Source organism: Xyrauchen texanus, chromosome 2 (assembly GCF_025860055.1).
Source record: "Xyrauchen texanus isolate HMW12.3.18 chromosome 2, RBS_HiC_50CHRs, whole genome shotgun sequence".
Taxonomy (NCBI): Eukaryota; Metazoa; Chordata; class Actinopteri; order Cypriniformes; family Catostomidae; genus Xyrauchen; species Xyrauchen texanus.
In genome coordinates this window covers 29,987,789-30,005,218 of record NC_068277.1, presented here as the reverse complement: position 1 = coordinate 30,005,218, position 17,430 = coordinate 29,987,789, and the positions used below count along the sequence as shown (strand labels likewise).

Below are 17,430 nucleotides of genomic sequence, written 5' to 3'. Positions count from 1 at the left end.
AAATACAATTGTTCATTGTTGGTTCATATTAGTTCATAGTGCATCAACTAATGTTAACAAATATTATAAAATGTTATAAATTCTAAATGATGAAATTAACATTAAGATTAATAAATGCTGTAAAATTATTGTTCATATGTTTGTTCATTTTAACTAATGTTAATGAATGTTATTGTAAAGTGTTGCCTTTAAAACATATATAAAAGAACAACAGTATGGAGTTACAGCAATCATACAATACATGACATTTGTGCCTTAATGTGATGTCACATGGCCACAAACCAATTAACATACCCTCGAAGGATTTGTCTTGCCAATTTATTTTCTTGTCAACATTGTCATCAACCGTGTTCTCTCTGTCTCAGGTTCCATCTTTAAGAAGAAGACCATAACGTCATTGACACTGAAAGTCTTACCGAGCCTATTAATAACACGTAATATAAAACAATCCCTCTGCTGACAAGGTGCAGAGAGTTTGCACTGTGTTAATGATGAAAAATAGGCCTGCTGACTGTATTAATGAATTAATCTGTCACTGAAGCACACCTCTACATTTCCTCAAACTGCTTTCCAGTCATGTCTTTCTAGTGCAAGTCAGTCAGAGATATCTGTTTTCTGGCTCCCGTGAATAATACTCCAGGTTTTGCTGAATTAAAAATATAACGTGAATAATGCAAGCTGTTGGCTCTGTGACCTTTTAAATAGTCCAAATGATATTGTTTTTGGTTTGCACATGCCAGAACAAAAACTACTTTATGTGTGGAACTGTAAGCAAATGTGATCCAGTGCAAAGGCACCTGTGTGCACAAGGACAGAGCACAATGATACAGACAGCTGCTTCATTTCAATATAGAACAGGCCATCCACGGTCGACTGTCATTGTGACACCTTTGGCATCATGGCACTCCTGGGCCTCATATCAAACATGTTATCCTCCCAAATCACTGCCACTATAGTGCTACTGGAAAACATCCCAGAGCAGCCAAAGCCATGCAGGTCAGCCATGCTATCAGCTCTTGTGGATAATACCAATGAGTTGAAGCTTCCCGATTGGCTTTGTATGGGCTTTGCTACATTACATTATCTTGTTGATTCTGGGGCATACTGTGAAGTGTGAACCATGTGAGTCCCTGAAGAATGCATCTGCTGGCCGTGTCATCGCTGGCCTAGACAGTAGCGTGTGTCACATGATATAAGGAGACTTAAGAGGGAACACCTGTCTGCCTCTATCAATGCGAGTATGGCATCTCAGTAATTAATGGTGTCCTTGGCCTGTGTTAGTTAAAACAAATCCCCAGAAATTCTGGTTGTAATGTAACATAAGATTTGGGCAATTGTTTTACTCTACTTGTATCTCACTGAAGTGTAAGAAAACTGAGAATGTTTTTTTCTTGAATCATATTAGAGTGCAGAAAAACAGTCAATATCATTAAATGTCAACAAAATCCTTTATATTGTATATTATATAACATTGCAGTGTGGAAGGAAAAATACTGAGTCACAATGAAATGACATGAAATAAAATGAATACAAGCAATAAAGTCACAAAATCACACCGAAGCACATGGGCATTGTGTGTGAGTGAGAATCGTTGAGCACAAGCTAATTAGGAAAACAATAAAATATTCCTTGCTCTGTTATTAGATCACCGACATGTCATGGGGGTCAATTTTTAGGACAGAAGACAGAAAGAGGACAAAGAGTCACAATTTTCCAAACCCTGAGACAAGCCCATTACGTCTCTTTCTCTTTCATTTCTTGCCGTCGTCTTTTGTGACTTGAGCTGTAAACAAGTGAAAGGAACATTATTAGATGGCATCCTCGATTTATAGGATAAAGGATAACAATGTAGCATGAACCACTCCAAAATTGCCAGTAAGGTTCAAAGTAATGTATTACTTGCTTCAAAATGTGAGTGATCTACAACAAACTTGAATGCATACCAAACCATTGGATTCAACCATTTTTGTTGAGTAAATTCAGATCTTATGAGGAATGTTTAATGTGTCATGTTGAAGTTGTGTTCATTTATAATTTTTTTATTAGTCCAGGAAAAAACAACAATCATGGATTAGTGAATCTGGTGAAATAGTTTCGATTTAAGTCTAACTGTATACGCTCATGTGCAATAGTCCGTTTCCATTTCCAAGTTTTCTAATGGCTTTTTCTTTTATTTATTTTTTTTACATGCACTTATGGAGAGCATTTTCGAAATGCTTGCTTTTTGGTGCAGGAAAATGCTGTTCTTGTGCAGATGAGAAGCATAAATGTAGCAAAAGAAAATACCAAATGAAAAAAGAAAATGTTTCATACGAAAAAGTACAGGTGTTAGCATAAACACTACAGTATGCTGTGTCTGAAATCGCTCTCTATTCCATGTACAGTGCACTATATTGGATGTCAGTCATTTTGTGGTGGTGTCCAAATTCTTAGTGAACAATTACATTTGCTGTGTAGAGGACTGTTTTACTTCCATAAAGCACCCATAAAGCACTCACTATGTTGGCCCACTTGTTCAGCCGTCTGGATTCTGGAATATTTTTCCCATTTATTTTTCATATAAACTTTAAAAAAAAATGCTTCATAAAAGAGTTGTAAGCCATGATCTAAACCAACCAGTTCAGAGGTAAATCACAACATTACAAACTTTGTTTAAAGGTAAAAACATATTTGAAAATCGTAAAAAAAGACAAAAGGCACAAGGCTGTGTACTTACCGCCTTTCATGAGGGCACAAACTACAACCCCAATTCCGAAAAAGTTGTGACAGTATGGAAAATGCTAATAAAAACAAACATTAGTGATATGTCAATTATATTCACCCTTTGCTATATGAAAGCACTACAATTACACATTATATGATGATTGTAGGGGGTCTTTTTTGCCGGATGGTGTGCCACATTCATAATGCGCCACATTTTCAATTGGAGACAGGTCAGAACTGCAGGCAGGCTAATCTAGCACCCACACTCTCTTCTCACACAGCCAGGCACTTGTAATCCAGGAAGTATGTTGTCTGAAGATGTCCTGCTGGAAAATGCAGGGACGTCTCTGGAAAAGACTGTCTAGCAGTATATATTGCTCCACAATTTGTAAATATCTGTCTGCATTCATGGTGTTCTCACAGATGTGCGAGTTACCCAAGCCTTGGTCACTGACACACCCCTGGCGCATGCAGACACTGGCTTTTGGACCTGACACCAACAGATTGGATGGTCCTTTTCCTCTTTAGCCCGGATAACAAGACAGCTGTGTTTTTCAAAAACATTTTGAAATGTGGACTCTTCGGATCAAAAAACACATTTCCACTGTTCTACTTTCCATCTAAGATGAGACTGAGACAGTGTTGATGTAGGGCTTCTGCTTTGCATAGTAAAGTCTTAACTTGCATCTGTGGATGCGGTGGCGAGTGGTGTCCCAAGCCCATGTTCATGATATCCATTACAGACGATTTACGTTTTTAAGACAGTGACGTCTGAGGGATCAGAGATCACGTGCATTCAGAACTGGTTTTCGTCTTGCCATTTACGCACTGAGATTTGACCAGATTCCTTGAATCTTTTAATTATATTGTGCACTGTAGAGGGTGAAATGCCCCAAATCCTTCCAATTTGTCTTTGGGGAACATTGTTCTCAAAGTGCTGGATTTGTACTGTTGCCTCACCTGTTTCACATCATCTTGTTATTTCTACTCATTAAACTGTTTTTAGTATTAAATTGCCCATCTCAATTTCTTTGGAGCATGTTGCAATCAACTGATTTGAAATTACTGTTACATATAAATGAATCATCATAAAACATCATATAATGTGTAGTTGTAGTGCTTTCAATATAGCACAGGGTGAATGTAATTGACAAATTACTTTTTACTTTTATTAGCATTTTTCATACTGTCCCAACTTTTTTGGAACTGGGGTTGTAGAATCCCATGAAGCACTGCAAATGAGGTAATTGAATAAAACATTATGGAATAATATAAAACTACTGATATTAGGTTGTTGATTATAAGTATAGAGAACAATTATTTTCAGTTTATTGTGATATTCTGATATGTACAAAAGTAGTTTAAGATTGAAGAGACACGTCACGACTCGATACGTTATACCTTATTAGCAGCTGTTCCAAGCGACCACGATACATTGGAGCTTCCACCACATTGGGAGGTCAGGAGACGTTTGTCAACACATGAAAGTAAACTGTCTTTTCCAGCCAACTTTCACATTATCTGATTTTCCATTAACATTGGGCAACATTTTAGATTATATAAAATTCTAAATTAAACTGAATATTGGTAAAACACTCTTATAAATAATGTTGATAATCAGAGCACTGTCTGATGCTGGAAGCTTTAAATATATAAGCAGTGGTACTAGTGATCATAAACGCAATGGCATAAAGGAAAATCAAAACATCCATAATATGTTTGTTTATTCAAATCATGAATTAGTTTTTTAATCTGACATCCAAAATATAATATAACATCCATAGTAAGGTCATATTACTACACATAGTAAGTTGTATTTATATATAGAACTGTTCAGAATTTTATGATAGTAAGTTACTGAAAATAAATCTTACTTGATGCAATTTCCAGACTTCTAAAACATGTTTATTTTCCAATAGCAAACTACAAATAATGTCCTCTACAAATGAATATTTCATTTCAAACATACTGAAAATTAGCACACAGTCAGTCAATTCATTACTTGAACAGTTTCCACACAAAAGCAGTTTATGCAGCAGTCTGAGGCATCTCCATTCACTTGCATTCAAACAGCTCTCCTTGCTGACCGTTCCAAGATGGCGCCGTGTTCGACATACCCAAACTAGCAGAATAAGGCATCTCTGTATTTATATCTATTATTCCCTGTGCATCACGAAAGTTGGCAGTCAATTTGAGGCACATTTCATGGGCTTGGTTTGCCATGGTTCTCTGAATGGTGAATCTTTCTCTGCTAGATGTACCGTAGTTGTTTACCATGAATTCCGCCATCAAACACGATTTTTAACAGTTAGGTTGAAAAACGCAAACAGATGGCTTCAGCGGATGCATATACCATCGATGAACAACCTCGGAGCTCAAGGTAGGTCTGTCTTTAAAGGTTTAAGAGTTATCAATGAAAATCAATTAGTCTATGGAAAACTTTATGGGATTTTCACTTCTGGAACCAGACTGTTGCGCTCTATTCTATAAACTTTGTTTAGTGTTTTTTCAAAATCCCTAAATGGAAACAAAACGTTCTTACACTATCTCCATTCCTAGAGCTTACAAGTTACATCCACCAAACTTGGTACAAACCTTCCCACTGTTCTGGAATAGTGTGCTATTTCTTTTCAAACTGATCGGATTAATATTTTTTGCACAGCGGACCATAAAATATTTGAAAAATCCCATAGACTTTCATTGACGAAATGTTCAAACACAGCATGCTCGTTAATTCAAATGTAAACAAACCCTCACACGACTTTAATCTGCCTTACATTGCTCTCTCTCTCTCGCTCTCTCTCTCTCTCTCTCTTTGATGGTTAATCTGACTATAGGGGCTTTTCCACTTTCGGTACAACTCTGCTGCAAGCGAGCCGAGCCGATACTAAATGTGACGTCAAAATCATGCAGATCACTGATTGGTCAGAGAGAATCTTCACTACCAGCGTCACTGAATGTCCAACACGTGACATCAACCCGGTAGTTTTAAAGTTAGCAACAGCGATAACAGTATAATTTGTTCACGCAACTTTCGAATTGTGAAAAAAGAAATGGCTGTGCGCAAAACCCTGCCGTGGTCAATAAATGAGGTGCAGACGTTCCACTCGTTAGCAATGAGCAGGGGGAAAATGTCATCAAAATGTTGGGGGGGACAATAAACATAACAATTCTCAAGAGCAATTTTTGAAGGGGACACCAAGGGGTTTTTTGTTGTTGCCCCGTTTGCATTTGTATTATTTTATTTCTTAAACAATTTTTTTAAGAATATATCATTATAGTATTTACAATACACATATTTTAATGATATTTTAGGGGGGGGACAACCCTCAGATGGGGTTGTCCCCCCCGCTATTTCCGCCTATGGCAATGAGTGAAACTAAAATGTCTCTCAGGAAGTGTCTGAGCACGACTACCAACTGACCTACCAACAGTGTAAGGAAAAGTTAAAAAAAAAAATGTAAAAGTGACAACAGAACCATCAGGGAAAAATGGAAGTGGTTCGACCAAACGGACGCTACCTAAACCGGCGAGCAATGGGAGGGAGAGTGCCCTGGACTCAGCCACGATGGAGGATGGTACATTTTGTTACGTTAATTCTATACTCTGCTTGAAAGCTTAAATTTATTTAGTTGACCAGCTACTGGAAGCTTGCTTCTAAAACAACCAGGCCAATTTAATTGTTACACTTGTGTAAAATCACAATGCAACAACTGCTTTATGCAGCACAATGAGCTAGTAGCTAACAGCTAGCGTGTTGTGTTATTGTTTTTGTCAGTAATGTTTGTGTCGTTTTTAAGATGAAGTCACGGCAGTAGAGGCGGCGCAACTATGACAATCAGCCTATAATCCCACCCATGTTGAGATGGCACTAAACTGCAGTGGAAATGCAAGCTCAGAAACGTAAAGCGAGTAGAGTTGAGGCGAGTTGAATCGTAACGTGCAGTGGAAAAGTGCCATATCATTATGACAGTCTGTTAAATAAATGCTACTGATGACTTTATTGCTGTTTTAGGGATGAATGAAAATGCTTTGTGCCTCATAAGTAGAACTTCCAATGGCCATGAGCACAGAAAAGCTGCCTAGCTGCTGTACACACAGCCGCTATGGAGTCTCTCTGGCATACAGTATTCAGAGAGTATGTTGTGTTGCATCTGAATTCACTCACTCCTTCTCCATATTGTGAACTATATGGCATCCATTATAATAAGGATAGTGAATGACGGAACAAGTGAGCAGTTTCAGATGTAGGGTGAGGGTAGTGGGGAATGTGATGGAAAACAGGAAGCAAGGAGGCGTTATTAAAAAATGACACCTCAGGAATCATGGATCACTAAAAAGGGATCCATTTTGGACATTTAGACACACCTCAAGGTCCAATCAAAAGGTTATTTACCAAAATGCAAAATGTTGACGTATGCCAGGACATATCATCCATGTTTCTTTGGAATTTTTTTTATCAATGTGTAAGTTTTGTACATGACAATCAGAAGTTGAAGTAGAAAAGAACTCTCAATCTAAGGTATGACAGACTGACAAAATAAAATGTTGATACAAACAGAAGCTATGGATTTTGCTTTATATATCTGAACATATAGCTTTAATTTATACCATGTCTGTTCTAATACTCGATTCTGATTGGCTAGAATCTGTACAGTTCAAACTGTTGAATGCACAGGTAGTTCCGGTCAGTTTAAATCACCATTAAAACATAGCAAGCAGAGTGAGCAATAGCAATTGAAAACATTTCTTAATCACTTTCATCATCATAGCTAATATAATGGGAATCGGCTTGTTTTGCACGGAGGGTGAGAGATTGAAATCAGGACCTATTAAATGCATCTTTCGCATCCAGCAAGGCGATGCAAGACGATTTAATCTGTAACGTAGTGTGTATGTTATATGTTGAAGTGCCACCTATAGCCACTAAAAGCCCCCAACGCTCATACATCTCTGACTCAAACGCTGAATATGTGCAGTTTTTTACAAAATGCAAGTGAACGCGTTCTTGTGGTGAAGCGCTACTTTGCAGGGACAAATTTCGATTTCATTCATTCAGTCAATCGTGCAGCTTGATGGACACCATACCAATGTCTCTGAGGTCAAAATCTGCAGGTTCTAGAGTGTTTTGAATGGTTTTCCACTTATTATACAGTAAGTGCTACTTTTGCTGTCACTGCCATGTTTGTAACATCGGATTATCCACATTAATGTGAAAATGACAATGGATAAAAATGTAATAATACATTTTCTCTATAGTGCCATCCCCTCTACATTCTGTGGATATTATTATGTCTGGATTGTGCATTTAAAATCTCTGATTTAGAACAGGCGGAGCTGCAGATTTTACAGCCCTTAGATACAATTAACCGTAATTTATTTATTCCTCCAGTCTAAATTTGCGCTGCAAGAAATATATTAGAGCTGTAGCTAATCAATTCTGACATGTGGCCATAGTATAAGCGGTATAATCCACAGCTAGGTGTGCGTTAAACGATTTTAAATGCACTTCGCGGAGGTTCTTCGCCTCCATGTTGTGCATGGAAAATCATTTAACACACACCTAGCCATGGATTATCCCTTACTTGGTCATTACGTAAGTGTATTCTCTTTTGTTCTTATGTTCGATGCACATTCGACCATCATACCTACAGTAACAGTGAGCTGGATTCAGATAGAACAACACCTCATATTAGACTGTTTGCATTTTCTATAGAGGAACGTGCTAAAATATACAAAGCTGAGGATTTTTTGGGGGGTTTGCCAGGAATAAATACCATGACTATTCCAGTGCAAATGAAAACAAACCATTTTACAATAACAGTTTTAAAAGTTTTCAAATAAGTCTCTTTAGAACTCCTCTATAAATGTATGTATAACTAGTTAAACTAATATTTGTCTTCAGTATATCTAACACCAACTCACATCCATGTCATAATTTTACCAGCAAATCGTTTCTGAGATAGAGGTGAGTTAGAGTTGGGTACTTACAACGGACTTCCAGTTTGCATTCTACCATGTCCTCTCCGCTGGCATTGACTGCCTTACACATGTACACACCTCCATCAAATGGACAAGGTTTACGGATCTCCAGAGTCAGCACACCCTGATTGCTGAACATACGGAACTTGGCCTCATTTGTAATGTCCATCTTGTTTTTGTACCATATGATTTTAGGCTGCAGAAGACAATGGAATATATTCAATTAAAATCTAAATAAAGGAATAGATAAAAAATGAAAATGCTTCCATCATTTACTCACCCTCATGCCATCCCTAATGTGAATGACTTTCTTTCTTCTGCAGAACACAAAGATCTTTAGAAGAATATTTCAGCTCTGTATGTCCATACAAAGCAAGTGAATGGTGACCAAAAATGTCCAAAAAGCATATAAAGGCAGCACAAAAGCAATTAATGTCTTCCGAAGTTATTTAATTGATTTTGGGTGAGAACCAACCAAAATATAACTCCTTTTTTCACTTCACATCTTGCCACTGCAATCTCTAGGCATGATCTTGATTTCAAGCAAACCTATTGTTTGACGCATGCGCAGAACGCTAGATGGCACTAGGAAGTGTATTCAAGCTTGAAATCAACTGCCAACTGATTATGTCAAGATTTACAGTGAGAAATAAGCTATATTTTGGACTGTTCTCACCCAAAATCAGTTAGATTGCTTCAGAAGACATGGATTAAATCACTGGAGTTTTATGGATTAAGTTTAAGCTGCCTTTATGTACTATTTGGAGAAAATTTTTTGTCACTCACCATTCACTTGCACTGTATGGACCCACAGAGCTGAGATATTCTTCTAAAAATCTTTGTTTGTGTTCTGGAGAAGACTGAAAGTCATTAACATCTAGGATGGCATGAGGGTGAGTAAAGGATGAGAGAATTTTCATTTTTGGGTGAACTATTCTTTAAGGAGTTAGAAAACAGATTATGTTTAAAGGGTTAGTTTACCCCCAACATTAAATAGTATCTTTTACTCACCCTCATGTTGTTCCAAACCCATATGACTATCTTTCTTCCTTCGAACACAAAATGAGATGTTAGGCAGAATGAGAGCCTCAGTCACTATTCACTTTCATTATAAGGAAAAAAGCAATGATAGTCAATAATGATTGAGGCTGTGAAAATTGTATAGGCTTGGAATTAACATGAGGGTCAATGAATGATGTCAGAAATTTTTGGAAGAAATATCCCTTCAAATGCTTTTACTCAGGCGATATATTCAGGTGATGGCTACGATAGCAATCCTTTTTATGCTTTTATTTCTTCAGTCCTGTTGATATCTGGGCTAAGAAACTTGGTGATCATAAACACAACTTGTGTTTAAAACAGAATAAAGCTATCAAAAACATTTCAAAAGCAGGGTGATATTATTCTGTATTTATAATATTCAGTATGACCTTTAATGGGGTCACCAGTGCTCACCTTAGGGATGCCTCTAACAGAGCAGCTGAGTGTAACGTTGTATCCAGCTATAACTGAGCGGCTCATGAGAGGATGTGTGAATTTGGGGGCCTCAGAGAAATCATGCTCTTTGTAGGTGGGAGATTTGTACACAATGCCTGAAACATAAATGTCACACATGACACAAGAATGGGCCCTAAATAGTGATATAAATGTCTTGAAACTGACATTAACTGCAAGACAATGTTTTCAATTTATCTACAGAGTGCTTTTCACAATATATACTTTTCCAAAGGCAACAGTGGCAAGAAAAAAGTCTCAGATGTTTAAGTAGGAGGAACCATTTATACAAAGAATACATATACATGGTTAAATACACAAATGTTTATTTTAATCAAATAAGCATTTCTGTACACTTCACATTATATGCATGTATGCATGCATTTTGTATTTGACCAGACGTAATCCTGCCTCACAGTACTAATAATGCATTTGACAAATTTGTTGTTTAATTAAATAAAATGACTGCATTATACTGCATTACATAATTAACATTTTACAGACTGAGGAACTTGGTCTTCTAAATGAATCTAACAGTTTCTTCATCTAACCATCAAATTCTAGCAGAAACCTTCTGATATCTACACTACAGACTAGTGAGTAGGCATGGACAAAACTGAGAAGAATCTGGGAGAGACATTCACCTGTTTTCTGGATGTAGGCACTGTCTTTAGAAAGGCAAGGCTCTGGACTCAGACCCACCATGTTTATGGCGTACACACGGAACACATATTCATTCCCCATGATCAGGTCTGACACCACACAGTTAGTGCGGCGATACTGATCATACACTGTGTACCATTCCTTCAAAGAACCAAAAATAAAACACAAATATACATTGAGTATTATACATTGTATAATACAAAGTATTATATACTGTACATTGCAAGACTATTTTTATTCTGATTATAAGCTGCACCGGTTCTGTGCAGCAGAATGGAAGTGACCATAGAAACTGTCAAGACTGTAACATCTGAGGTATGAATGTGTGTAATTTATAATGTAGAACAAAATGTCCACGTATCATCAAGTAATGTTTACCACAGACCTAAAGTCATAAATTCAAAACCCCCATTATAAAAACCCATAGGAGAATCCTAAGGAAACCCATGGCGAATTGTCTTGCAGGTTTTTGGACTACAAGCTGAACAGCTTTATAACACCAACCATGAAAATAATGTACTCTGGTTTTGTTAAACAAGCCTCATTTAATCACAAAGAGCAACTTTCTTGGTTTATACACTCACCGGGCACTTTATTAGGTACACCTGTACATCTACTTATTCATGCAATCTCATGCAACCAATCGTGTGGCAGCAGTGTAATGTATAAAATCATTCAGATATGGGTCAGGAGCTTCAGTTAATGTCAACCATCAGAATGGGGAAAATATTTGATCTCAGTGATTTTGACTGTGGCATGAGTATTGGTGCCAGACGGGCTGGTTTGAGTCTCTCTGTAACTGCTGATCTCCTGGGATTTTCATGCGCAACAGTCTCTAGAGTGTATAGAAAATGGTGGGGAAATAAAAAAACAACCAGTGAACGGCAGTTCTGTGGATGAAAATGCCTTGTTGATGACAGAGGTCAATGGAGAATGGCCAGACTGGTTTGAGCTGACAGAAAGGCTACAGTAACACATTAATTGAAATTTCTGACCCATATCGGCATGACTTTATACATTACAATGCTGCCAGATGATTGGCTGATTAGATAATCCCATGAATAAGTAGATGTACAGGTGTACCTATAAAGTGGCCGGTGAGTGTAAATCATTTACACTTGAGAAGAGCCGCTCGACTCGCGATTATCCGCTGTTTTTTTAAATCCATCATTTTGAACGTGAAGTCTCTGTTTAGTAGTGATTATGGGATAGAAAAGTGTCCAGTCAATCTGCACCTCAGTGTATATCATTTTATCTTTATCTTTTATCTTTAATATAAGTGCATTTTGTTTTTCTAACTCGCTAAATGTATTTTTTTCTAACAGATTTTTTCAGTTTAACAATAAAAAAAATATATATATAAAAAAAACTAGCCTGAATATTATTACCACATTACATTAAAGGGATGATTACATGCCTTCTTTATATATTATTTTAACATGTTCCTTAAAGGTTCAATTATAATACTGTATTAGAAAAGTCTTTTGCACAAAAAACAGTCCTATATTTGTAAAAAATTATAATTTTCCACCCTCATTCTGACCCTCTGTGAGAAATGCTCAGTTTTGGTGCTGCTTCTCCTTTAGGACTTGAGAGTAAACACCCACTGCTATGATTGGCTCTTTGCTCTTGATTGACCTGCTCTCTCCTTGTCATCTCACTGCTCAATGCTATGGGTGGGCTACATAAGTGATTAAAAGTAAAGTAGGTGGTGATGTGTTGTTGTGTCACAAAGAGGAGGAAGTAAAGAATTAGTAGTTTTGACAGCTTGGTTTAACGTATCCTCTTTTTGCAGTGAGAAGGAAGTTTTGAGTTCTGAAACTGTTTTTATAGTACAATGACCTCTTATATGTCAAAAGATAAAGGAAAATTTGATTCCTAATATCATGACCCCTTTAATCGATTTGTCCTCCTGATATGACCAGCATACAGTATGAAACGATGTAATATCACACTTATCCCTGCTAATCTAATTTATACAGTAATGTACTAACATATTTTAAAAATTGTCACATTGTCAATAAATATCCTGTACTGTATTATTCCGTCCATTTATATGGACAATAGGCAAAAGAAACATATGATCATTTTGACATTTATTGAGTTGAACTGTCATTACTATTACAGTGCAAGCAGTTGACGTACAGTAGACAATGGTAAGTCACCTGCCCATGACTGTGCCCCATTTAGGCCTGCAGCCTAAAGTGCTTTATATTTAGCAGCAGGGCACCTCCGGTTACTGATTGAGATTGTCCTGTGAAACTTGATAATACAGTGTCTTCCTGCCTGCTGTTCTGGACATAGCAAGAGGAATAGACTGGCTCTAGTAACAATGCGAGGTGAAACCCAAACCGGGTGCTTTTTATTTAGCTGCTAACCTAGTAGCTCAATAACACAAAGAAGTAAAGAGAGCACTATAATGACAGCACTTAAATCAGGGCAAGGCCGCAAGCTAAGATTACAGCATGCCTGCGCTGAAAGGGGGCACAGGTGTGCAGCCAGGGTCATTTTGGAGCTTTGGGTACTGGATGTTCTGGATGCTGTTCCTCTTGACCACAGTCCAGTACCACTGGCCAACTACATGTTACAAGGGAGGCTTAAAACTCATCTACAGTCCATGCAAATCTGTGCCACTGATGAATAGTGCACATACATCACTCATTTACAGTGATCACAAGCTTAGATGCTTTAAATAGTCACTAACAGGCCATCAGTGGAGGAAGGCTTTATAACATTCTGAATGTAACATTATTTGTTATTTGTCACTGTAAGCCTATAGCATAGATCCTTCATTGTAGGGTCTGAAATGATTTTGCATGCTCAAACACTTGACTCTGCTTTAAAGAGAAAAGGTGTGTCATTGGTCATAAGCTTCCCAAAACAAAGTTGGCCATTGAACAATATTAATGCATAAGGCATTGACTTTAATCTTTCTAGTCATGTCAAAACTTGGTATGACTTTTTATAAAATTTTGTCCATTTCAGCAAAAACCTAATTTGAATGTTTGGGCTTACCATGGTTTTCTTGTCAGCCTTTTGAACAATGTAGCCTGTGATGTCACAGTTGCCATTATCCTTGGGGGGGTTCCACTCCAGGGCAACATTGCAGCCCCAAACATCCACCACCTTTAAACTCTGGGGTGGACCTGGCAGGTCTGACAGGAGAAGAGAATATATATATTTTTTTATGTCTACTTTTCATTAAGGACACTATGTACAAAGAGCTCTTAAGTGATTTACAATAACCCAGTTGGTTACTGTAACCTGTAAACAGTCACCACTCATCTATCTATTAATGAATGCATAGTTCAATTACTAGAGCAGTTGATTTAATGCATACATTTTTCCATATTAATTTATTTGATGCTACTCTTATACAAAGGTACAGTGGGGACCAATAGTCTGAGACCATATTGAAAATCTAGGATTTAAAAAAAAAAAAAGTTTTAGGATTTTGATTAATTTAAAATAAAGAAAGGTTAGGACACAAAACAAAAAATAAATATTTATAGGTCACTAACCAATGAAAAGCAAAATTGTGACATTGGTAACTGTACAAAAGATTTCCTTGAGTCCACTTAAGCACTCAATCAAGCTGGAAAACATGGATTATCAGTTGTGGTGGCCATGCAATGCTTTCATTAAAACAAAATGCAGACAAACCAAAACCAAGAAATTTGGGAATTAATTGTTCAATCAAATTGTAATGTTGATTATTACATTTGACATAAACATGCAAAATAGAAGCATGTTTCGATTATAGCATCCAAACAGTGTGTAGTAACTCACCCACAATCTGTATGTTCACACTGGCCTTGTCCTCCATATTCTCAATCTGCACTTGAAGATCATACTTCCCAGAATCTTTCCTCTCTGATCTCCTGATGAAGAGGATGGTATCGTTGTCACTGTTCCTTATGTTGACCTGCTTCGGGTCCAGAGGCTCATTGTTTTTTGTCCAGTTTACTTTAGGACGTGGTTTACCCTTAAACAGGAGGTGGGTGACGAATGAGTTAAAATTTCTCATTGGTCTCTGAATTTATATTACTCACAAGAAATAAACAACAAACTAAAGGTTGAAATTAGGCATGCGATAAAATAACAATATATCTATTATTGATCAATATACCTTATCAATATAATTTTGAGGCATTGATATATGAAAATTAGCTAAATTTAAATTAGAAGCATAATTTTGTGCTTTCTAATTCCAATTCATCCGGTCTGCGATCCCCTTTAATCTACCCTGCCGCTCATGCTTTACCAAAGTTGTGTTGAGAAATAATGTATGTTTGAAAAGACAGAATATTGTGCGACTGGTAGCCCTATTTATATCAGAATTTAGATTATCTAACTGTATACTGTATATCGATAATCATCGGGAAAATCTTTATGAGTTTATGAGTTGCTCAAATTCCATACCATGTTTATATGTCTCCTAAGCAACCAAATTGGCCCGGTTGATAGGGAGGGTAGAGTCACATGGGGTTACCTCCTTGTGGTCGCTCTAATGATGTTCTCGCTCTCAGTGGGGCGCGTGGTGAGTTGTGAGTGGATGCCACGGGGAATAGCGTGAAGCCTCCACACGCTATTTCTCCGCTTTAACGTGCTCAACAAGCCACGTGATAAGATGCGCGGATTAACGGTCTTGCGGAGGCAACTGAGATACTTCCTCAGCCACCCAGATTGAGGCAAGTCACTACGCCACCACGAGCATTTGGGAATTGGGCATTCCAAATTGGGGAGTAAAGGGGAGAAATTAAATAAAAACAAATAAGATATATGTTGTATTTGAAAATATTTTGATATTTTAGAGCCATCACAGAGACATGTTATACTGTAGACCAATCCATCCGCCCATTGGTTGTGTTTATATTTGTGTATTTGGGTGTTAGCCTGCTGTGCTTTGGACACCAAAGTTCCCCATAGGGGTTTTACAACTGCTGTTCAGACTTGTGTTATTGACTTCCATCTGTGTGTAGCCTCTCATTGAATTTCATCCATAGAACTCAGTGTATTTATAGAGAGGATGGCAAGGGATAAAGAATAAAGATTTATGTTTTGCAAACTAGATTCTGTAAACAAGTGGATGAGTTACAGTCTAGCAAAGCATTCTGGCTGATGGAAGTTGTTGGAGGTCAAAGTCTGCATCGAAAGAGGACAGCCAACTCTTTCACACTGCTTTATACTGCTGTTCACAGCAATATGGAACTGTGTTGAATTTTTTCATACCACTGAAACTGTAAACATTCCAATTAAAATTGTGTCAGATAAACTCAATTTTAAAAGTTGATGGAACTATAAAATGTAAAAAACAAACAAAAAAAAAAGTTGAGATTACTTAAGTCAGAGCAACTTACATTTTTAAACAGTAAGCACATACAATGTCAGGTTTGGTGGTAACGGTAGAACTTCCAGGCTTTTGAGCATGCTCAGGAGGCCATTTGTGGCAGAATAATCAAAGTCAAAATCTGTCGGAACCTTTTAAGGTTAAGTACTATGAACTTCATATTGTTGCATCTGCTACTGAGCATGCCAACTGAAGAAGCATTGTGACTGAAGGCTATACCCACAATCCCTTTCATTTTAATTTAACTGTGTTTGTTCAAAGTGCGCCGATTTAAGAAGACATGTAAATAATTAGTAAATAATCTGTTTTGAATTAATAGATGTTTTGGCTCTGTGTTATTTTAAATATGTTTTGCTGTAAAAAGTTTGTTTAAAGTCACCATCAGGGTGAATAGTGTTTGCTTTGAATTGGGGCAGACAGACACAGGATCTTAAGTAGAGATGTAGATAAGCCTAATAAAGAATCTTTTTGTGGGGGGCCTGGGGAGCTCAGCAAGTATTGACGCTGACTACCACACCTGGAGTCACGAGTTTGAATCCAGGGTGTGCTGAGTGACTCCAGCCAGGTCTCCTAAGCAACCAAATTGGCCCAGATGCTAGGGAGGGTAGAGTCACATGGGGTAACCTCCTCGTGGTCGTGATTAGGAGTTCTCGCTCTCAATGGGGCGTGTGGAAAGTTGTGTGTGGATCGCAGAGAGTAGCATGAGCCTCTACGATCTGTGACTCTCTGCGGTGTCACGCACAGCGAGCCACTTGATAAAATGAGCAGATTGGTTTATTAAACTAAAATATTTGTTGCTTTAAGTTTACTCAACTTTTTATTTTAACAGTGAAGGATGCCTTCCAAGAAACTACTCTAAACAGTTTGCATTTAACCAAGGTTATACTGTATGTTCATATGAAGGATTATTTGCAAAATCATAATTTTTTAGATTATATATATGTATATTAATTGACGTATGAAGAAGACAAAAATTTCTCACCTGGAAGGGAATTACCAGGTTAACAGTTTCTCCTACTTTCTTGATGATTGTCTGACGAAGGTTACGGGGGATCCAGATTTTGGGGCGCTCTGCAATGAGATAAAGTAAACACATTTTATTATGCCCAGGTGTCCAATATTTAATCAAACCAGCCACCTCTGCACTTCAATGAAGCAAGCTAATTAAATGAGCTAACTTAACATTTTAAGGTCATTCGCTGTATTATATGAAATGTGTTGACCAAGTTGAGCTTATG

The 17,430-nt window shown here is 37.4% G+C and overlaps 1 protein-coding gene across 1 annotated transcript in view; it reads right to left on the bottom strand.

The window, feature by feature from the left end:
* Positions 1-1,429: 1,429 nt before the first annotated feature.
* mybpc3 (myosin binding protein C3) overlaps positions 1,430-17,430 on the bottom strand; it is a 53,359-nt gene continuing 37,358 nt past the window's right edge. Inside the window, exons 25-31 of the mRNA XM_052142092.1 lie at positions 17,175-17,263; positions 14,632-14,827; positions 13,858-13,997; positions 10,824-10,983; positions 10,141-10,277; positions 8,695-8,881; positions 1,430-1,783 (exon numbers count right to left, since the gene is read on the bottom strand). Coding sequence (XP_051998052.1) covers positions 1,752-1,783; positions 8,695-8,881; positions 10,141-10,277; positions 10,824-10,983; positions 13,858-13,997; positions 14,632-14,827; positions 17,175-17,263 — 941 coding nt within the window. The 3' untranslated portion in view covers positions 1,430-1,751. The remainder of the gene's footprint in view (positions 1,784-8,694; positions 8,882-10,140; positions 10,278-10,823; positions 10,984-13,857; positions 13,998-14,631; positions 14,828-17,174; positions 17,264-17,430) is intronic.